Here is a 24,541-nt window from a genome sequence, read left to right on the forward strand (position 1 = left end):
GTTACATCATCAGCTAACAGCCGCTTCACACACACACACACACACACACACTGTGTCCACCGGTGTCTCTTGTTCTTCTGTCTCTTATTCTTCTCCTTTTTTGGCTGAAAGGAATTGAGGGTGATGATTTGTTTATTTTATATCTGTCTCGCTGTGTGTGTGTGTGTGTGTGTGTTGTTGGGGCGGATGTTAAAGAACGCTCTGACCTTTTTTCTGTTCATTTTTGTGAACGTTTTTTCTTCGTTTATTTCTTCCTAGTTTCAAAGAGAACCGAGTAAGGAGAGCTATAGATCACCCAAGAATTCATGTTTAAAGATACTGTCCTATATCTGTTAACGTCTCAGAGAGCGAAGGCTGATCTGGGATCAATTTATACCTTTCATATAGCATTGAAGCTTTGAACTACATGGACTGATGAGACCTGGGCCCATAGTTATCAATATGAATTAGCTATAGCTGAAAAGCTGTTAGCTATTCTATTCAGGTAACATTACAGAACAAATTATAAACATTAGCATTTTACTCTGTTACAAAAGTGTAAATCCTGGCTAGTATTTTATTCAGTTAGTGAGCTAAAGTTTGCTACCAAACAAACTATTAGCATAACGCTGTTGTCGGAACAAAACCTTTTATCTCCATTTTTGGCGTTTTTCAGTTTTTGACGCAATTTGAAAATGCCTGTGACCCTTTACATTGTGTGTAAATTTCATGACGAATGGACTACAAGAAATGACCCAAAATGACTTGGAAAAAAAAATCTGGTTCCATTGACCTACATTAAAAGTAAAGTATGTTTTTTCCTTCTCCTGTAAAGTTACCATTTTGGAGATACAAGGTTTTGTTCCAACAGCAGCAATAAGCATTTTATTCAGTTAACGTTACCGAAAAAAAGCTTAGCTAAGTGTTTCTGTTGGTTCCTGTTTTTTTAATTATTATTTGTTTTGGCGTTTTTATTGATATCACAATGTAAAGCATCCCAACATTAATGGTTTAACAGGTGACCCGTCATAATGATGTCTGATGGTCCTCTTCAGCAGATTTTATATCAATATAAATATGAGAGTAGAAATGCTGATCTAAGATCAAACGTCATCATTTTCAAAGAGGATTCAGTGATATGTAAGAGGCATAATCTGATTTGAAATCAGCATTCGTTGTCTGAGAAGTTAGCAGATATGACGTGAAGGTGATATTTAATTTCCTCTCAATGTAATACTTTACGCATCATTGATAAAACCAACAGGTCGCTGTTGTCGGAAGAAAACCTCGTATCTCCATTTTTGTCATTTTTCAGTTTTTGACATAATGTGAAAATGCCTGTTGTCCTTTACATTGTCTGTAAATTTCATGATGAATGGACCAAAAGAAACGGCCCAAAATGACTTGGAAAGACGTCTGGTTCCATTGACTTCCATTAAAAGTAAAGTAGGTTTTTTCCTTCTCCTGTGAAGTTACCACTTTGGGGATACAAGGTTTTCTTCCGACAAGAGCGAGACATAGAATTAGGCCTCCTTTTTTTGAATGTGTAAGATACAGGAATACCAAAAAGACCCTTCCTTTCCTGCCAATATGTGTATATATTTTGGATATAAGCTTATACGATTAGGAAAATAACTACACAGCCCTATCCCTATATTAAATAATTGGTGGAGCTAGGCTAAATACACATGGTGGATATGTAATAGGCCTTCTTCAATGGGGTCAGCCACTCTCAGAAACCTTTCCAAAAACCCTGAACATCCATGGCAAGACCTACACTAGTAAATTAGATTGTTTTTCATGAGTCAAGCAGAGGAAAGTGCGCAAAGTGATTCACCCTATTACTCAGCTTATATAAAGTGCAATAAACCCAAAGTACTGCATGTCTGGTAAAGGTAATCACCAGTACCAAGCCGTTAAAGATTGTCCAGTCTTACAAGTTGCTTGCTCAGCTGACAAGCTTTTCTGATATCTCTTTTTTGTGCTATTGCAGGAGTGGCATGGTCGTAAACATAATATCTAAGTATTGAATACATTTATGTATGACAACAAAGAAGAATTTAAACAACAAATGAGGGGACAGTATGTAAACCTGTCTTAATTTCTTCCCCAAAAAAGGTGAACACTTTCTGACCGCTATTTTTTATTGTTCCTTAGGGTCTCAGATCTTTACAGAATCAACTGCAAACAAAATGACCTTATGGGCATTGTGATTAACATCATATCCTTATGCTGTGTAATCATTAACTGTTCATACACACAAAGATGTGACTGACATCTTTACTCGCTGATGTAATCGTGTGTTGGGTTCAGTGGAGCGTCAGTAGGTGGATTACAACATGATGTTATTCGTACTCTGGTGAATACTGTGGGCTATATTTTTTTATTTATTTAATTTTTTACATTGTGGTCATTTTGGGAAGTCTAAGGACACAGTTATGTGCAAACATTTGTACACCACTTGTGGAATGAGATGTTTTGTTTGTTTTCTAAGTGAAAGTAAGTCAACACAGGGAGCACACTTAAATATGGCATTTTCCTGATAGTTTTACTGCACAATTTCTTTTTTTATTTGCTGACTGTAATATATTGGAAACAATAAAATATAAAATGTGCCATTACATTTACACAGACCTCATGTTATGTATCATTTTTTTCCTCGATATCGCTGCTGTCCTACCTTGTATCTCCAAAATGGTAACTTTACAGGAGAAAGAAAAAACCTGCTTTAGTTTTAATGTCAATGGAACCAGAATTTAAAGGACTACGGGTATTTTCAAATTATGCCAAAAACTGAAAAATGTCAAAAATGGAGATACGAGGTTTTCTCCCGACAGCAGTGATTTGTTAAACTCAGCAAATAAATAATAATTGTGCATTTAAATGTGCAGGGATGTGTTCCCCGTAGATGTGTACTCAGAAAATCAACGAAACATGACCTCCCAGTTAATCCAAAATGTGACTAAAACTCTTTGCAAGACCCCAGAGGTATGTGTATATGTGTGTGTGTGTATATATATATATACATATATACAAAGATTTACATGTTGTTTCCTCACATATCAGTATAATTATCATGCTATTGTTTTGCGAAAGCAGCTTGAAATGGTAAAGTAATAAAAAAAAAATCCAAAAAAGATTTTCTTTCATGGTTCCTCCCCACCATGAACAGGGTTGATCAGACTATTAAAGAAATAGAGTAAAGTAATAAATAATAATAAAGTAGTGATGCTTGAATATTGAATACACTGTCCTAAATGTATTCAGTAGCATTATTCCATTACAAAACAGAATATATTTAGAATAAATATATGTGTATGTGTATATATATATATATATATATATATATATTTATGTACATATACACAAACACATATTATATATATATATATATATATATACACACACACACGTATATATATATATATATATGTGTGTGTGTGTGTGTGTGTGTGTGTGTATTCTGTTCATGAAGAATTCATTTACATGGATCTCATCATCTGCTTTGGTTCGCAGCTGTCTGGCTGTTTCTGCAGCTTAGTTTTCATATATGGACTATAAGGAGAACATGTTTTCAAACTTTAACAATGCTTACATACAACATCAAACGCTTTTATTAAAACAACAATGAAAAAGGGCCCACAATATGTGTCCTTTAATCTTAATGATCTCAACTGTGTAGAAATTTTGAAAAAATCTGTGGATTTTTCTTTTTAAAGGAATGGTTCACAAAGAAATTCACACTTACTCTTTTTTCCCTTACCCTAAATATAGACAATCAGCCAAAACATGTTCGGTGTCTGAGTTTGGAAGTTTGTCACCCAAAAGTCTGGAGTTATTTGCGTATGCCATCGATCCTCCTCCTGCTCTGATGAAAAAACCTTGCCTGTGTTAGTCACATCCGTCTACCATCAGACCATTCTCAGCCTTTTGACTTGATTTATAATGAGTTTCACAGCTGCTGACCCTAGCATGAACTTCTAACCTGATTCTGAAAGTTATGATTCAGCTTTAAACTCATTTTGAACCTCCATATTACAATATCTTACATCCACCACATGTACGACACAATCGATCCACCAGAGCGTTTTTTTTTCCGGACGTTTTCTGATAGCCTTTTACACTACTCAAAGGCCTCTCTGTTTAATCTCACTTGTGAACTTCTACTAGGCTACTTGTGCTACTTGCTTTACTCTAGACAGCCACCAGAGGTCACTGTTCAAAAGATAATCCTTGAATGCCTCTCAGTTTTAGTATTGTTGAGTCTATGCAAGAGCAGTTAGGCCATACACTTAGAGCTCCATCTATGAATTTGAAGCCCTTCCTTCATCTTTAAAGCATGTAAAATGGTAGACAGGTCTTTAAACATGCATACCTGTATGTATATCTTCACCTGTAGACCTATATTTGATGTATGGTCTTTAATTGTCAAAGCAGACAAGCAGTATCTTGCTAGGCCTTTGCATTTTTGAGAAACTGAGTAGCATTCTACTAAACACAGTTAGAACAAAGCCATCTTCATTTATTAGCTCCTGCTAAAGCTTGCACCCCCTAGACTCTGGTTAGTCCAGTGTTCTACAGGTGACCTAGAAAGATTTGAGATTTCTGGAAGTAGCCAATAGAATGCTATCGACTTCTGGACACAAAACCAAAAGAGCTGCGTTCAAACGGGAAAACTGCCAAAAAACAGTTGCTGAAACACTTTGCTATAATGAGGTTTCCTAGGGCTGGGCCTTCTTTCTTTTTTATGTTCTTTTGGGCCTGTTTCCCAGATCCAGTCAAGGTCTGAGCCTAGACTTCATTATATAATTCATAGTGACATAGCAATTTTGTCCATGACTAGGTTTAATCCCTGTCCGTGAAACTGGCCCACGGCGTTTAGCAGAAAGGTTGAAACTGATTTTTAAGGGAATTAAAGGGGTATAAACAGGAAATTCCACCAATCTTTCCAAATGTATGCATGATTCTATCCAGAAGATGTAAACAAACTCATTCAGAGTGGTTTGATTGAGTGTATCAAAGAGAAGCTCACATTTCTTTACAACGATAGTGATAGGAACCAGGGGTCAAATCCAAATTCTATCCAAATTAAAGAGTGAACATGTCTTTGAGTTTTATATGTGATGTTGAAAATGGCAAAATAATGATAAAAATATGAAAAATAAGTTTTCTTTGAGTACAATTGTGCCTTACAGCACATGTACCTCTCTGCCATTAATATATTAAAAAAATATATGTTTAAGGCAAAGACATTATCTCAAAACTATCATACAAGCAGTGTCTTGGGTATCAGGCAGCCTATCCACAATGATTTCTCGGAATACATTTTTGTGATGTAGCTTTTGGAAGCATTATGTTCCGAATGTCTGGTTCATTTCACCATGACTGTGAACAATACTAACTCTTTAATTTGCTCTAATATGGCGCATTTTGCATCAAACCACTCTGATTGGCATATGATGCATAGACAACCTAAGCATAGCATAACTTTCTTTGGTATTATTAGCTGTTCTCTGTGCTTTAAACCTATTCAGGCACAAAAGATGTAAGCCTGCCATTGTGTTGATTGGGCTTCCTAGATATGAAAACATGCCAGTTTAGGGTAAGATCTGTGCGGCATGTTAGCCTTTTCCATATAACATCTAAAGCACAAGGACATGTAATCCAAGGGGACTGAAAGTGGGTCCATTGGTCATCCATGCTGAGTAGCCAGGTCACAGTGAACACAGCCTAAGCACACTCAACTGTACAGGCTTCAATTTGAAACCCTCATCTATTGTCAAGTGTGGGCCAAAGTCATTCAGTCATTGTTGAGCATCATCTACTCCAGTGTCATCTGGCTTATCCGAGATGAACTACACTGTATGGTCAAAAGTTTGTGGACACCTGCTCGTCCAGCCTTTTTTCCTGAAATCAAGGGTAATAGTTTGTCCCCCCTTTGCTGTATTAACAGACTTTACTCTTCGGGGTGTTGGAATATTGATGTGAGAATTGCATTCGGCAATCAGAGCACTGGTGAGGTCAGGTTTATTTCTGGATCACAAACACAACTCCAACTCATCTCAAATGTAGTAGATGGAGATCCGTCACTCCAAAGCTCAGTTCTGTGGGACTTTATATCCTTATAGCTGATGCTTTGCACTGGGCTTGGTGACCTTAGGCTCATGTGCAGCTGCTCCAGAGCTTCCTATTATACTGACAATACTTTTCTGTTGAGATTACAAAAGAAAAGAGGAGCCGTCTGGATACTTTCAGTACACACCGAACACAGATCAGCCATAACATTAAAACCACCTCCTTTTTTCAGCACTTATGGTTCATTCTACAAGCTCCACTTACTATATAGGTGCACTTTGTAGTTCTACAGTTACAGACTGTAGTCCATCCACTCTGCATACTTTGTTAGCCCCCTTTTACCCTGTTCTTCAGTGGTCAGGATCTCCATGGACCCTCACAGAGCAGGTACTATTTGGGTGGTGGATCATTCTCAGCACTGCAGTAACACTGACGTTGTGGTGGTGTGTAAGTGTGTGTTGTGCTGGTACGAGTGGATCAGACACAGCAGTGCTGCTGGAGTTTTTAAACACCTCAGTGTCACTGCTGGACTGAGAATAGTCCACCAACCAAAAATATCCAGCCAGCAGCGTCCTCCACTGATAAAGAACTAGGGTATGACCAACACAAACTATGCAGCAACATATGAGCATCTCTGACTTTACATCTACAAGGTGGGCCAACATAGTGGATGTATCTAATAGGGTGGACAGTGAATGGACACAGTGTTCAAACTCCAGTGCTGAGAATGATCCACCACCCAAATAATACCTGCTCTGTGGTGGGTGGTCCAGACCATTGAAGAACAGTATGCAGAGCAACAGATTACACTCTTACATTGTATAACTACAAAGCTGAGCAGCTAATTTGGACAATGAGTGTAGAAAAAAGGAGGAGGTTTTAATGTTATGGCTGATGGGTGTGTACTGGTGTAAATGGACACTTATTATTAATGAGACAGAGGCTGAATCCCAAATGGCTTCCTATTGGTCACAGAGTGCACTATTTAGGACGCAGACGCTCTCATTTCATGACCCACGTAGTGCACTAGGTAGGGAGCACGGAGGCGTTTGAGACTCAGCCAGAGATTCACTCAATTGGGAAACTCCCTTCTCCCATGCGAGCGCGTTGTAGTACCAACCTCGGCATGTGACTTCTCAAAGCTACATTAAACCTGCCCCCTCCTCTTCTGTTGTGCCGTTCTCCGGTCTTGTGACTGGCTGCCTCAGCGCTGCTGCTCTGTCTATCCATCACTCAGTGAGTGGAGAGGAGCGACGATGAGGTAAACCTGCGGCTGCAGCGGCTGGAGAAACGGGAGAGTAAGGAGCGGACAAAGACGGCGAAGGGAAAAGGCGAGGAGGGCAGGGGACCGAGGCATGGCATCCATAAACGGGGCACGTAAGAAAGCCGCGGCGAGGAACCGAGCCGTGGAGAGGAGGAATTTAATCACCGTTTGCAGGTAAAGATCCGGAGAACGGTCCCTTCGGCACTCGGAGTTCGATTAAGCCGGTCTGAGTTGCCTCACTGCAGCTTCGCGGACTGCAAGTAATGCTCGTTTGGATGTTTCTTAGTAAGTGGGTGGGTGTGTTTTACATAGCAGGCAGATCATTGTTTCTGGCTTTATAGTTCTCTTTTGTGGGTCTTTTTTGTGTGGCAGTCCGCAAAACGGGCTATAAACGAAGAGCGCTGTGTAGTAGGATGACGTCATGCGGCTTCATGCAAATTGGCCAGGTGAAATTGCTTCTGAGAGAGAGAGAGAGAGAGACTGACTGACTGACCGACTGACTGACTGACTCACTCAGGAATAGGAGACCTCAATATTGTTTTTGAAGGACCGCTCTTTTTTGAATTAGGAGAAAAAAGGAGATTAACGCAAGCATTTCATTGTAAGACGTTCTGGTCGTGAATGAGTTCACCTTTAACTACACTGACAGACTGTTTCAGAGTTCTGTGGAAGAGAATAACGCTGGGCTATATTAAACTATGAGATCTTACACTTTTCTTATGGAAACATTATTCAGATTATTATTATTAAGACTGGGGTGCGGGGAGTCAGACACAAAAGAGCCAATCCCATAAGCTAAGAGCTAATATGTGGGACAAGGTTCTGAACAAAGTGAGAAAGTCTGAGAGGATTATTTCTCAGGAGCCATATTCCAGAAACAGGAGAAAATGGCTTAAAGGGGAACTCCACCGATGTTTCAAAAGTTCTCCCTGATTAACTGGTCAAGATATAAACAAAGCCGTTCAGAGTGGTTTGTTGTGAAAAGCTTGCTGAATCAGAATTGTTCACAGTGATGGTGATAGGAACCAGATGTCCACCTCTAAAAGCTCTCTCACAGATGGTTATTACATGAAATGGTTAGATAAACGCTGCCTGATGTCTGTGATGTTGTTTGATGATAAAGATGTAGTTTTGTGATAAAGCTTTGGCTTAAAGTGTATTTGAATCCATTTATTTTAATCCATTCATGGCAGAGGGATATCAGTCTGTAAGTTTCTCTACAGTGAACCACTTCATGTCAAACTGAATGACTGTTTACATCCCGAGGACCAAATTAGTAAGAAAATTTGAAGAATTGGGGGAATTCCCCTTTCAGTGTGACTATAATTTTTAACAGTACTTAGCCATGTCTAGGAGAAGTCCATGCGATTAAGAGAAGATCTCATTTGGAATATTTTCTTTCCTCTGGGTGTAACATTGATAAATACAGGAGAAATCTGATCGGCTTTGTGAATACCAGCACTGGGCCTGTCTTAGTGAATCTTCCCTGATCTAGTATCTGTTCCTGTCAGTAAAGCTGTAAAGTCATAGTAAATGGGGGAAGAATCTACAACCCCATTTCCAAAAAAGTTGGGACACTTTGCAAAATGTAAATAAAAATAGAATGCAGTGATATGCAAATCATGTAAACCACATTTTGTAGTATTTTCCTTTTAAAAGACAACATATCAAATGTTGAAAGTGAGAAATTTGATTGTTTTTTGAAAAATATATGGTCATTTTTAATTTGATGCCAACAACACGTTCCAAAAAAGTTGGGACGGGGGCATGTTTACCTGTTTCATCACCTCTTCTTTTAACAACACTCTAAGCATTTGGGAACTGAGGAGACACTGCTGTAATTTCAAAAGTGAAATGTTTTCCATTCTTACGTAATATAGGATTTCAGCTGCTCAACAGTTTGGGGGCTCATTTGTCATATTTTTCATTTCATAATGCGCCAGATGTTTTCAGTGGGTGACAGGTCTGGACTGCAGGCAGGTCAGTTTAGCACCCGGACTCTTTTAATACGGAGCCATGCTGTTGTAATATGTGAATATGTGCACAGTGTGGTTTGACATTGTCTTGCTGAAATAATCAAGGCCTTCCCTGAAAAAGACGTTGTCTGGATGGCAGTGATTGTTGCCAAAACATGTATATATCATTCAGCATTAATGGTGCCTTCACAGACATGCCAGTCACCCATGCCATGTGCACTAATGCACCCCTATACCATCATGAACACTGGCATTTGAACTGTGCACTGATAACGGGCTGAGTGGTCTTTAGCCTGAAGGACACAGTGTCCATGATTTCCAAAAAGAATTTCAAATGTTGATTCGTCAGACCACAGGACACTTTTCCACTTCCCCTCAGTCTACTTTAAATGAGCTCGGGCCCAGAGAAGGTGGCAGCGTTTCTGGGTCCTGTTTATATGATTTCTTCTTTACTTTTTAGAGTTTTAACCTGCATTTGTGGTTGCAGCGACAAACTGTGTTTACAGACAGTGGTTTTCAGAAGTGTTCCTGAGCCCATACAGTGATTTCCACAATCATGTCTGTTTTTAATGCAGTGCCATCTGAGGGCCCAAAGTTCACGGCCAGAAAATACTGGTTTTCAGCCTTGTCCCTTGCATTCAGAGATTTCTCCAGATTCTCTGAATCTTTTAATGATATTATGTACCGTAGATGATGAAAAGCAAAAGTTCTTTGCTGTTTTATGTTGAGAAACGTGGTGAACTGTTCATCATCTTTAGTTCTGTAAGACTCAGCCTCTCTATAATGCTCTTTTTATACATAATGGCCTGTTGCTAATCAACCACCAGGTGTTTTGTTTTTAGCACCTTTTGTTGCACCGCCCCAACTTTTTGGAATGTGTTATCAAATTCAAAATGGGCAAATATTTTTCAATAAACAATAAAATTTCTCAGTTTCAACACTTTTTATTGTCTTTGTACTCTTTTCAATTAAATATAGGTTTTAAATGATTTGCACATCATTCATTTTTGTTTTTATTTACATTTTACATCCCAACTTTTCTGGAAATGTTGTAAAACTATATCAGTACTCCTACTCTGAAAAATGTTGTGAATATGGGCCCTGATCCATGCAGAGAGATTGCGGAGAAACGGGCAAATGTTGGAGGAAAAAAATAAAAGTGACCTTAGAGGTGTCAGGTTAGGGCTGGAGGAGTGCTATATTTGGGTTGGAAATATAATAATTCTATTTGTAAGATGCAAAAAAAAGATGTCTGAAGATTTAATTCCCTTTAAAATCTCCCTCACAGAAAGTAATTACATTAAGTGGTTATGAATGTTGCGCTGCCTGATGCCTGAAACATTGTTTTCAGATAAAAACATATTTATTTCAAATCCGTTTGTGGTACAGAGGCCTACAATGTGTTGTAAGGCAAAACAGTCCCAAGCATTTTTTATTGAGATTTTACGATTGTAACATATAAAAACTTTTACATATAAAACTCAGAAGATGTGGAGGCTCACTGGTCATTTTGTATTGTGAATAAAATGGCTGTATATGCGTTGTAGATATTGACCTGAGTCTACCACCAATGCTATGAACAGTTCTTACTCGGTGAGTTTGTCTAGAACAGAGCATTTCATATCAAATCACTTTTAATGACTCTCTCAATTTTTTACATTTCAAGCATTGAAATATGCAGATCTCTTGAAACATCTGTGGAATTACCCTGTAAATTGGCCCTGAAGGTATGTTAAGTTAGTGTTGGGAATAAAATAGCCATGGAGGTGTGTATAGTTCCAGCTGAAACTAAAATGAAGCTGGAGGTGTGTTTAAATAAGGTCAGAGCTAAAACAGCCCTGTGCCCGATTGTTTATTCTCCACTTGGAGTTTGGACTAAAAGTGTGGGGGTTTAAAAGAAAAGAACTGCCCTGCAACTCTGTTTACAATGCACTGATCAAACCCTGAATGAAGACTAATCAATGATGACTCAAAAAGCCTGATTTAACCATTGTAACGGCCCCCTACCTGTAGGCTACATAATGAGGATTTGAGTTAGTCTCACATACTGTGATAGTCAGAAAGCCATGGTGTGCTCTGTAATCAGCTTGTTGAGCTGTTTGATTTGGGACAAGTAGTTTGTGGCTGCCCCAGCTCTGTACAGGAGACTGATGTGGGCCGCCAACATCCAACCACTCAGGAGGCTTATCTACCATCACATGGCGTCACTGGGGTCAGATGACCATTGTCTAAAAAAACGAACAAACAAAAAAACACTAGCTTGGCAAAAGCACTGTGACTCTTCACAACCAAATGTCCTTTGTTGTTACTGTTGTTTATGTTTACATTTAATGCAACATTTGCATGAGAAATCATGTGACCAAACAGATTTACTCACGGCTCTGTTATGTGGTGGGAAATGGGCACAGGTACTAGACCAGGGTACCGTTAGTTCTAGGTTTGGATTTGTAACCTTACTGCGCTGTGCCGTACCACCTGGTGGAAAATTGCTATAATAGACCTCTAAAGTCATGCCGAAGTTTAAGGGCTTTAAGGCCAGGAGGTTTTCCTCTTCCTACTATTGTACTGCGAACGCTACAGGGTACACTTGAGCAAAGCACTTGAAGGCTGGTATGCTGGTCACTATTCCATATTTGTTGCTCTGGGCCTGAGCAGTTTTTTGTGGGAAAAAATGAAATGACTTAACCCTAGGTAACATCTAGTCTTCATAACGTCAGAACAGTTTAAGCTACTGACAGTATACACCTCAGGACATTTAGCAGACCCGCCCCTAACTAGCTAGCGTGATGTCATCGAGCTGTGAGTGAGCATCAGTGAGTAATTCGGCTCCTGAAAATCATCCAAAATCCTAATATTATTGCTCTGCTTTTTGGCCTTCATATTCCAAGAAAGGGTTAAAAACAGCAACATGATTCACACATCAGATCACTCATCAGACTCTGCCTCACCATCCAGAGTGATTTCATCCACCTGTGACCATCCATCAGCCAGCAGTCCAGCTCCAAAATCACCCAAACCCCACTCGCTACTATTATACTACATCTCTGCTTTTAGCCTTCATATTATAAACAAAGGGTTAAAAACAGCAAAATGATTCACATCAGAACACTCAGAGAAACCTGCCATCACTGGGCAGAGTGAGAGAAACCAGCTCTAACATCCCACAACCCAGAAATACAGCACAAACACACAGCCAGATCACTGTAAAACCTGCTATTAGCTCTCTGCCTTAGCCTTCATTTGGCAACAAAAGGGTTAACCAAGCATGCATGTGAGTAGATGCCACAGTCTCCCCAGGTTATTAACTGAATGACGTTTTTGGAAATTCCCGTCCGTCATGGCCTGTGGAAAACAAAATGTTCCAAACTTGATATGTCCTATGGAGCTATATTCCCTACCCAAATGTCACTAGATTTTTAAAATCCCAGTTGTACCATTTAGCTTGTCCACACATGGTGGACAGCCATAGACCAGCATAGACATAGACTGGTCACCAGCAAAACTGGCATATATTGTATGCTGGTCAGCAGCAATGGAAGTTGATATGATGATCACTACCACATCCAGCATATCGCTGTTGTCGGAGGAAAACCTCATATCTCCAAAATGGTAACTTTACAGGAGAAGGCAAAAACATACTTTACTTTTAATGTAAGTCAGTGGAACCAGACTTTTTTCCAAGTCATTTGGGGTCATTTCTTTTAGTCCATTCGTCATGAAATTTACATACATTGTAAAGGGTAACGGGTATTTTCAAATTATGTCAAAAACTGGAAAATGACGAAAATGGAGATACGAGGTTTTCTTCCGACAACAGTGGTATGTTGTGTTTTGATGCTGGTATGCTGGTCAACCAGTATGACCATGCTGGGGTGACTAGAACCAGACCAGCACAAACGCATGCTAGTCTGTGCTGTATTTGTTCAGCAAGGTAGCCTTGTTGCAAGTGAGCTACAAATTCAGCTGTTCACTTGTTGTGTTCTTTAAAGAAATGATGACGCAGAAAACAATGCCAGAATGCCATTTCCATCACTTATGACTTAAATGGTCAAAAACAAATCAGGACAGAAAAGTAAAAAGAAAAGAATATGATCGATTTAGAGCAAGACTAAAGGTTGGTGCTGCTGTCCAATACCAGAGAGAGCCAAAAAGGCACTGAAGGCTATGAAGTGTAAAGGTGATTTTTCTCTGTATCTGTTAGACATGTTAGAATAAACACCGACCAGCCACTTCATCAAGTACACCTCATTGTTTCTGCCGTCACTGTCCATTTTATCAGCTCCACTTGCCATATAGGAGCACTTTGTAGTTCTGCAATTACAGACTGTAGTCCATCTGTTTCTTTGCACACCACCACCACATCAGTGTCACTGCAGAGCTGAAAATGACCTGCCACCCAAATAATACCTGCTCTGTGGTGGTCCTGATTTTTGAAGAACAGGGTAAAAGAGGTCTAACAAAGGATGCAGAGAAACAGATGGACTACAGTCTGTAATTGTAGAGCCACAAAGTGCACCTATATGGTCATTGGAGCTGATAAAATGGGCAATGTGTAGAAACAAGGGGTGTTCTGAATGAACTGACCAGTCAGAGTATATAGCTAATATATTTGCTAATGCTGAACTGCTGATGTAGCACAGTATAGTGCGGCGGTTGCCGACAAACTGTGACAGCTATGCTGTAGCACTAACTGTAGCACATTTTGTGGCAGACAGGGATTTATTTTAAATATGGTCTATAATTACTTATTAGCTAACAAAATGATACCTAAACAGGCTTTGGACTCCAGCACTGCGCATGCGTTTTGGGGACAAAGCTGTTGAGAGAACGCTGAAGGGATTTGTTTGGCTGTTGAGTTTCAGAGCAGCTAGCTGCAGCTAACTTCTACCTAAATCAAAGACCCCAGTTTTAATGAGGATTTGAATTAGTCTCACATGCTTTGCTGAAACCAGAAAGCCACAGTGTACACTGTGAGCTGCTTATTTTCCATTTAGACGCCAGCAAAACAGTAATGCGCTTGAAATGTTGCTAAACTGCTAAGCTGCAGATTGCTCTTTGGCTAATCTGAAAGCCAGTGTTTCCCAACTCCAGCTTTGGAGGCCCACCTGCACTGCACGGCTGCCTATATTTGCCAGTTTCCTTTGACACCATGTGTAACACAGGGTAGCTGAAACTATAGATATACATATCTAGATGCCACGTTGGGTCCAGTCAGGCACGTCAACAGCACTGCCATTTTGGGGCGGTCGGTATCGCTGCTGGACTGCATTCAGTACCATTACAGAGCAGCAGTTTAAGAAAGATACTGTCCAAAATTAGACTATTTCAAGAATATTGCTCTCAGAAAGTGGGACAGGATTATATAACGGAGGGAACGCAGTGATCCACACTCATGTTTGTGTGATGTTTATGTAGATATGGTCGTGTGGTTGGTGAAGCACAGAGAACCTGTTGATGTGATTGTTTTTCCTCTGGTTTTATATTAAGCTTATTTAATTTAATAGTCTATTCAGAGCATCTTAACTTTATGTAGTAGTTATTTATTTACAGTGATGGTTAAAGCTTTGTAGCTGGGTGAGTTATAGCATTCCTACATCCGTGTAGATATTCATAATAGATTAATGTCAGCATCTTCTTACACAAACCTGAAGTCAGCTTCTTATTTGCCAACTTCTTGTGTGATTTTTCCTGTTCCACCTTAAATGGTGCAGCTTCAGGCACCAGAAAGTGACTTCTGCACCATTTAAGGTGGAACGAGAAAACTCGAACAAGAAACTGGCGAATTGGAACCAAACTTTAGCTTCGTCCTTTTTACTGTGTTTTGGGGGGTTATTTTATTTTTATGTGTAATAAGATTAGAAGTGATTCACACATTGATGGATTTGCTGATGTGTCTGATTGTGTTTCTCATGCTAAACTCTGTTTTTAACATCAGGTGCAGACTGAATACTTTCCTGCTGGTCCAGACAGCTAATTACTACAATCAGTTATTAAAGAAATAAAAGCTACCGAGAGCAGTCCGTGCAGACTAGATTAATCTGTGTTTTAGGATTATAACAAAAGAAATTAGATGAAAATCGGTTGAGTAATAAGGAAGTTGTGGCCGATTTAATCCTGAGACTCATCGTCTCTCAATACAAGTGAATTTGTTCTCAAGCGGACCTTGACCTCTCCAACATGGCGGACACGAGACTCAATCCTGAGTCACAGTGGTGTTTGGTTTGTCTTTATAAGGAACGCTTTTTAAAGAAATTGCTTGACCAGACATTCTGTAACTCATGCTGTAAGGCCTGGAAGTTGGGAGCCACATTAGCATGACATTTGCATAACAGAACTGGTGGCCTTTCATTTTCCTTTATCGTCAGCAACATTAGCTTTTTTTGACTGACCTGTCCCTTTAAGTGGATGAGGCACTTCAGAATCTCCTTTTCTTAATGATTTCATAAAAACAGGAAAAATCCCTGAATTGTAATCTCTTTTATGTGTGATACCTGAAAGATAATGAGGCTATGACTTCATTGTTGCGTTGGTGGATGGGAGTGTGTTTTTCCTTTTTTGTACGCTACACACATCAGCATTTTGAATATTAATTGTGCTTTGTTGAAGTGCTTTGGTTTGACTCATCCACTCCAGTTGAATGTCTTTCACAACGCCCCTGCATTTTTAAGCATGTGCTTCAAATCGTATTTGTTAAGAGAGAACCCTGGCTGCTTTGAACTGAGTGGCCCTGTGAAGAAAGATAGATTATTTCCTGTAATCAAATTTGAATAATTTTTTCTTAAAATTAAATTTCTTACAGCTAGAAATATAGTTCTTTGGCTTTCTTGGCTCTGTGAGGCCTGTGACGTGTTCCTTGAGGAGGACGCCATGACGTGAGATAAGGTCTTGTTTATGCCTATCTCCAGTCTATCCTACCAGACATGGCGACGGCCTGTGTTACAGCGCTTATATTAAAAACATGACTGCAAAACACCAGAGGGTGAACACAAGAGAGTCCTCAATGAATGGGGTGAATTAAACTAAACGGCTAAAAAAAATCATTTGCCTAGAATTTTCCTTTAACTTTAGAAAGTAGAAGGATTTATTTCACAAAAAAAGAAAACTTATGTTTCCTTTTTTCTACAACAAATGGGTTTTGCTGCTGCTGAGTGCTGATTGGCTGGTGAGCGGAGCAGCTCATTGGCTGTTCACGCTCTCTGACATCTTGAACGTACATGAGGCACCATTATAAACTTCTGTAACTCCAGTTCAAAAGCTCTTAAAACATAACAGAGGTGTTATTTGTTTTATGCTGTTTTGTGTTCAGGAAATGAATGTATTCTTTTATATTAAAAAGCATTTCTAAATTATGATTTTGCCCAAATAGACTCGCTCAGGAGCGCCCTAGGTGAAACCTTCGTGGCCTTGGGTTGGCCTTGGGTCTTGCTGATGTCATGAAGGCTACATTCACACAGCAGGGAAAAGTGGACCCAGATATGATTTTCTCACCAAATCTGATTTTTTAAAAACATTATTTTTGGCCGTTTACACGTATAAGCCACATTAGTCTGAATGCTCCTAAACTGACCTACATTTACAAAAGATCAGTGCTTCACGTTGCTTCACGGCTCATCCAGAGGTAAACAATCACGACTGCCAACGAGCGCCAGTCGCTCCCGGAGGTTCAGCTTCGTCTTTACCAGCATCACAGGAGCCATCATGAAGCTTCACTGACGATCTCGCCGTAAAAAGGGCGTGGTCACTTCTTTGGTTAGCATTTGGCCATTTCTTTCAAAATCTCTTCGAACACAGAGCGGTTTGGATGAGTCTCTTCTAATTTTTTGTACAGAAACATCAGCCTAAATGTTTATCAGTCTCAGCAGTACGAAATTATGGCGAATATGGAGTTGGATTGACGCATAAATTCTGATCTGGCTGTTCAGACTGTTCACATTGCCGCAGATCGGATACGTATCGGATTTCAGTACCACATATAAAAGCATTTCAAATCAGAACTGAATGTGAGATTCAGTGTGTTTATCTGTTCACACTGAGACACAGAGAACACATGACGAAAAAAGGTCGAATTCGGGCCACTTTTACCTGCTGTGTGAACAAAGCCTAAGATGCACACGGAGAACTGAATCTCACCAATGACACCGGGTTCAGTTTTGTTTCAGAGCCCATACAAGTTTGTTTTATATTTTTTGATTTGTAATGATGAATCAGCAGTTGCCTATGTAGTCTAATTTCACATATAATTTGCATAACGGTATAGCTTGTTTGGCCAAGTCTGTGCTAGAGGGAGAAGACACCTCGCTCTCTCTTTTTCTTGACTCTTAGAGTTTTACCCTGCTGATTTCTTTCAAGCTTTTGCCTTATTTAAGCTTTTGAGCATGAGGTTATGTGTGTTTGTGTGTGTAATTTGAACTTGTTGAGATTATTTTCCTTTAATTTTATCCATTCTTTTAATTACGTTTCTTATTAATGTTATAATCTGTTTGACTTTGGAAAATCAGGGGTGGTCTTCTTAGGCCCAATCCCATTTCACCCCTTGCCCCTAGGACTTAGCCCTTACCTCTCTGTTTTGCACATTCACATCTAGGTAGGGTGTCCCAGGTTGAGATAGAGGGGTAGGGTGTAGTGTTAGGGCTACATTGTCCTCCAAACGGAGCTTTTTCAGATGTACACTCCAAACAGAGTGTTATGAGAATAAAAGAAAAACTGGCAAGATGGCTGCACAAGCGACCAGAAAACCCACAAATGTGAGAATTATTTCCTGTTCAAAAATTTCAATAAACAATTTTATTTTCTTTAACTTCAGGGTGGCACAGTGGGTAGTGCTGTCGCCTCACGGCAAGAGTTCAATTCCCGGCCGAGCGACCAGGGTCCTTTCTGTGTGGAGTTTGCATGTTCTCCCTGTGTCTGTGTGGATTTCCTCCGAGTGCTCTGGTTTCCTCCCACAGCCCAAAGACATGCAGTCAGGCCAGTTGGACATGCTAAATTGCCCCTAGGTGTGAATATGTGAGTGAATCTACACCGATCAGGCATAACATTATGACCACCTCCTTGTTTCTATGCTCATTGTCCATTTTATCAGCTCCACTTACTATATAGGTGCACTTTGTAGTTCTACAGTTACAGACTGTAGTCCGTCTGTTTCTCTGATACTTTGTTAGCCCCCTTTTACCTTGTTCTTCAGCGGTCAGGACCCCCATGGACCCTCACAGAGCAGGTACTGTTTGGGTGGTGGATCATTCTCAGCACTGCAGTAACACTGATGTGGTGGTGGTGGTGGTGTGTTAGTGTCTGTTGTGCTGGTACGAGTGGATCAGACACAGCAGTGCTGCTGGAGTTTTTAAACACTGTGTCCACTCACTGTCCACTCTATTAGACACTCCTACCTTGTCAGTCCACCTTGTAGATGTAAAGTCAGAGACGATAGCTCATCTGCTGCTGCACAGTTTGTGTTCGTCATCCTCTAGTCCTTCATCAGTGGTCACAGGACGCTGTTGGCTGGATATTTTTGGTTGGTGGACTGTTCTCAGTCCAGCAGTGATGCTGGGGTGTTTAAAAACAACTTCTTTGAAGAAACAAGCTGGAGTTATTCAGACCCATCAGAAGCCGGTTTTGAAGCTGGCCACTTTATTAGAAACCCAAATTTTCTACCTTTCTTCTAGCCGTTGATGCACAGTTTGTATTAGCCATCCTTTAGTGCAGGGGTCACCAGTGTTATCCACAAAAGAGTCAGTGTGGCTCCATTTGTTTAATCGGTTGCTCTCAGTCTACAAACAGTTGATTAGTTAAATGAGCTGTGCTCCTGCTTGTTTGGGATGAAAATCTGGAGCCACACAGGCTCTCTGCAGATAAGATTGGTGACCCCTGGAATAGCCCTTCATCAGCGGTCAGTTTATGACCACTGAGTTGCTCTTGGCTGGATATTTTTGGGTGACGGACCACTTGACCTTGGAAAAGACATTGACGTGTGTAAATATGGTGGGGAGTGTAGCTATTGTGAACAAAGGAATCAGAAACCTGGATGGATGGTTCAGGTCACATCTAAGAGTGACCTGTCGTCAGAAATAAACACAATCATTGTAAAAGTACTGAAAGGAATAAGGCTGTATAAGTGAGTCTTTGATAAGACGCTATGTAAATGGCACAGTTTGGAATAGTTTATAGGTTATAGTTAGAGGTTCAGCCATGTGACGCAATGCCACGTCGAGCATCTTTGAAGTGGGAAAAGCCAGCGTGGCATGGTGCCAGCCTAAATACCCACTAATGTCAGACACCCATGGGCGACCCAGCAGGAGCCTCTCATTGTATAGGCCACTAGTCAACACGGTTTTACAAAGGCTATTCACAGGCTGCTTTCCCCAAAAGACTTGATGACTGAGACGGGTGGGTGTTATGTCTGAAGGTGAGTGAGGGTGAAATGAAGTTCCACAGAAATCAGATGTGTTGTTGTTGTTGTTGTTCTGTTTCTCCAGTGCGCAGTGCTTTCAGGGGTGAAAATTGCTTTTTGGTAGAGAAGTGTTTTTCTGTTTCAGTAGATCGCATTCTGCAATGTTCTAGTCAGTAAAAAAAAAAACAGGAACTTGTGAAAGTAGTTGGGGACATTTGTTGTTTTAGGAAGTGATAAACTTCTATATGTTTCCTTTTTGTGAAGACGATTATGATTTGACTTTGATTCTAAAGGGCCTGTAGTCAACATTTTCCCCCACTACTTATAGCAGTTTTCACTGTCAGGCCTGAATCTCCATTTTTGTCGTTTTTCAGTTTTTGACATATTTTGAAAATGCCTAAATGCCTTACATTGGGTGTAAATTTCATGAAGAACGGACAAAAGAAACGGCCCAAAATGACTTGGAAAAAAGTCTGGTTCCATTGACTTACATTAAAAGTAGAGTATGTTTTTTCCTTCTCCTGTAAAGTTACCATTTTGGAGATGCGAGGTTTTCTTCCGACAGCAGTGATCTGTAAGTGACTGTGTTCTGATTGGCTGCTTTGTATTTTGCCTCATTTAAAAAGCAGGCTGCACTGAAACATGCAGTAACAACACTCCTTATCACTTGGGACTGATTTGGGCGTCCTGTGTATACAGAACCTTAATGAGTTTAAAATGGTTAGTTTTTGCTGCTTAGTTGTTGTATGGACTGTCGAGTAAATGGCACATTTTGAAACATTATCCATGTTTACTTTTTATTTGTTTAAAGAAAAAGGAAGTCCATAATGTGGGCCCTTTAAGAACTGGTCTTCTAGTTTAGCCCTAGACTCCTAAAAGGATTGTCAGTGGACAATCCCAATTGGGGATGTAGTCCATTTAAAAACTGGGTTTATCTACATCTGAAAAACAGTCCCTTTTTTGAAAGAGTGGAAATGTTTTTCTGTTCTTGCAGTCGATTGCATTCTGCAATGTTCGAGGCAGTAAACAACAGGAACTTGTGAAAGTAGGCCTCTTTTACTTCTTCTTATACTTTTCCTTTTTGTCACGACAAATGTGATTTTTCCTAGATTCTGAACGGTCCATATACTGCATTCATTTTCATGGAATTTATTATTATTTACATTGTCGGTTGAAGATACCAATTGAAGATGTAGCCCATTTAAACACTTGGTTTAATCTTCTGAAGAACCGTCCCTTTTTTACTTTATTAACTCAAAAATATTAGCTGTCATCCGTTCCAACCAGCTTTCTGAATCTCCCTGTATCGTACAGCATCAGCCAAATTTAGAGTCCAAAGCCAATTCAGCCAAATTCAGCATCAGAGTAGAAACAAACATTTGCTTCCCCAGACACATGTAGTGAGTCACTGACTGCATCTTTTCATGGTGTTCATGCATCGACAGAGTGGTTGACCACTTTTGGAGGACTGCTCCATTCTGTGAGCTGAAAGAAACCTGTGATTTGGACAGCACCATTGTAGATGGAAATACATCCAAAAAAAGGGCCAATGGTAATGTCCAGTGTTTTTCAGGTACATATACACTGATCAGCTACTTCATTAAAAACAGCTCTTTGTTTTTACACTCATTGTCCATTTTATCAGGTCCACTTACCATACAGCAGGCCTAATTCACACACTCAATTCAAACTGTGTTGAGGTGTTAAGTAATCTCTAATAGACTTGCTTATGCGGTTTCTGACACTGTGTGACATTGTTACAGACAGAATTCAGGCTGCTACTACTGTTTTTAGCTGTGTTGGCTGAGTCATTCTATGGAAATGTACATTTTTGTGTTCCTAACATTTACAGATATATTACACCTGAAAAACATGTTAGGGTTACAATTTATTTATGTTTTAAAATAAAACAAATTATTTTAACAATTACAGCTTCTTGAGCCATGAATTCTGCTATACTGGTTTTTAAATCAATTATATAGAATTCCAAGCACCACAGAAGAGCTCAACCTCACAGTCAACAGGTGTAAAGAGCCATATTTTGAGGTAAAAAACATGGTTTTCTGCAATTTTAACTGCGATAATGTATATGTGACTTTGAAATACATGATTTAAATGACATAAAGAAAACAAAAAACACAAATAAATAAAATGTATAATGAAAGTTCCCCAGGAGTCGTGTCACTGGTGTTACTGCGTGACAAAAAATATCTCTTATTTTGAAATAAAAATCACACTGATGACATCACTTGACTTCCTTTTACCTATTTTCTGAAGATCTATGAGTCTATGTGTCTTTCAGTTATCAGAGATTTTCTCATTTAGCTCATGATTTCATATGAAGCTTTTAGCTGGAGTCACTGGTGTGACCGACTTTATTCTTAGGTAATTGTGCAAACACAATACAAATGGATTAAATTTCATATTTTAGTGTATATTACATGATAGACAACATGTGGTTTGATGCTCTGTAGCAGCCATTTTGTAAAATGCATTTTTCATTAAAATGTCACTGGTGTTACCTTTCTTACGTGGAACACCAATGACGATCGGTAACACCAGTGACTCCTATGGATAAAAAAGTGGACATTTCTGTAGAATGACCCAGCTACTTTTGTCCGTTTTGATAGATAACAGTATGTCATACAGTGTTAGGGGGGAAAAAAAAACAAAACTTAAAATTACTAAAAGTCAAGATAAATCAGAAGTTATTTTCCTCTGTACCATGTTGTATTTCCGAGTGAACGGAAGGGTCCCTTTTGCTTGTGATGTATCCGCAATGTCAAAATATTCATTTTTTACTTTGTTCCAGAAACATTCGGTCCCCACAAGGATTCAAATATGTGGGCATGCACAAGCACATACACATACAGATGTAGCTAATCACACACAGAAATGTGAGTACATGGTGTATGGTGTAGTGGGAAACACCTCTGCCTTCTACACTGTAGACTGTGGTTCAGTCCCCTGCTTGGGCAGCACCATACACTGTACCAATAAGAGTCCTTGGGCAAGACTCCTAACACTACCTTCACCTACCTGTGTAAAATTATCATATTGTAAGTCACTCTGGATAAGAGCGTCTGCCAAATGCTGTAAATGTAAATGAGTACATATAAACACAGCTCTAAACATCAGGCATTTCACCTGAATCAATATGTTTGACTGAACATGAGCTTTTATTTAATGCGTGTATAGCTTCACTTCACTTTCTGTTGGAGCAGTTGTTCTTTGTAACTTTGAAAGCTTGGACAGAGAGGCGCATTTTTGGCCCCTTTTTATGTTTTGTTTTTGATTTGGAGAAAGGGAAATGTCAGAAGAAATTAGCTATGAAATGTCACTCCATATCCTGGCTCCTGAATGCTGATGCACGCAGGAGTCCTCTAAAAAAAGCAAAGAGAAAAGATTGTTAGTGATAAAAAAAGATGTTCATTTCACACTGTAATTATATCTGATGGAGACAGGCGGTGCAAAAGGTCTGAAATGATGCATTAATTTCCCCTCTGAGGATAAAATGGATTCATAAAAGTATGTCCTTTTTGATATACCTCTGGAAAAATGTATGTGTCTGGTGTTTTTGGAGTTTTCTGAGTGAATTCATTACTGTTGGTGAATAGTTGAGCAAATGCCAAAATGTGCTTGTCCCTGTTTACTGATGCTGGCACATTGATCTCCTCTTCAAACCCATTTTCTGCTTTCAAGTGTTATGAAGGTGTCCCTCTATAAACACCCACACGCTGTTTGTCTCAATAGCAGCAGCTTATGCTACATCTAGCTCTGCATTTTGCTGCACTGTTGAAATCATAGTTTGGCAAAAAAATGAAATGTATGCTTTTCGTCTGACTTTAAATGTAGTCGATCAGCGAAGAAATGTTTAATAACTGAAGTCTTTTTCTTTAGTTTTACGCTTGAGGTACAAGGCTAATGTAGCTAACAAGTATTAGAAGTGTATACCTTGTCAATTAGCATTGTGCTAACTGCATACCTCTCAAGCATAGCTGGTCACTAGCCAAACTGGCATATATTGTGTTTTGGATGACCATGCTGGGTGACCAGCTAAACCAACACCAAACCATAATCCATCTTAGACCAGCATGGAATGAATTATTTATTTATTTAATTTTTTAGCTTATTCAAATTTTCTGTTCCACCTTAAATGGTGCTGCAGTTACACACTTCTGCTGTTCACCAAGGTAGCTGCTGCATAATTTTAAGGTGGAATGGTAAATTTAAAAGAAACTGGCGAATAAGCCAGCCTTGTGAAAAGAGGAACAAGATAACATTCAACTGTTTATTTTTTGTAGAATTATGACTTGAGTTTCTCTGAGTTTCAGTCTCCTTGAAGCCTGAGGTCCCTTCAATGGTCTCATATATGAAATATGTGAATTTATATGAATTCTGATGGTAAGATGTGTTGAAACATTAATCAGCTGTAATCATTTGTCCAGCTACCTGATTATTACTTTGTATAATCTATGAATTTATCACTTTAATCTGTAGCTACACAAAAATGAGTAAAATATGTTTTTTGTAAAATATGACTTTTAATAAGTAAAATATCTACTGTATCCCACTTTCACTGGCTCTCGGGTTATCTTGGTTAAAACCGAGTGGAGTCAAGGATTCAGGCATCACTATTCTAAATAGGATCTTTTTAGTAGAGTAAAAATAGACAAATGCTGATACAACTGTTTTAGCTATGTTTCTGTCCCGTAATGATTAGCATGCAGTTAGCATGATGCTAACTGAAAGATATAAGCTTACTTGTTAGCTACATTAGCCTTGTAGCTCCAATGTAAATCTAAAAAAGCAAATATGTGACACCAAAATTTTTAAAAACGGAAAACTGTGTAAATTTAACTT

General features: G+C 39.3%; 1 protein-coding gene across 2 annotated transcripts in view; it reads left to right on the forward strand.

Moving 5' to 3' along the window:
* Positions 1–7,173: 7,173 nt before the first annotated feature.
* The window catches only part of rundc3b (RUN domain containing 3b), a 49,455-nt gene continuing 32,087 nt past the window's right edge, over positions 7,174–24,541 (forward strand). The window contains exon 1 of one of the 2 annotated variants that reach the window (XM_036558391.1): positions 7,174–7,492. In XM_036558391.1, coding sequence (XP_036414284.1) covers positions 7,410–7,492 — 83 coding nt within the window. In that variant the 5' untranslated portion in view covers positions 7,174–7,409. The remainder of the gene's footprint in view (positions 7,493–24,541) is intronic. The other variant, XM_036558393.1, reaches the window with a different exon arrangement.

This window comes from Colossoma macropomum, unplaced genomic scaffold (genome assembly GCF_904425465.1).
Source record: "Colossoma macropomum unplaced genomic scaffold, Colossoma_macropomum, whole genome shotgun sequence".
Classification (NCBI taxonomy): domain Eukaryota; kingdom Metazoa; phylum Chordata; class Actinopteri; order Characiformes; family Serrasalmidae; genus Colossoma; species Colossoma macropomum.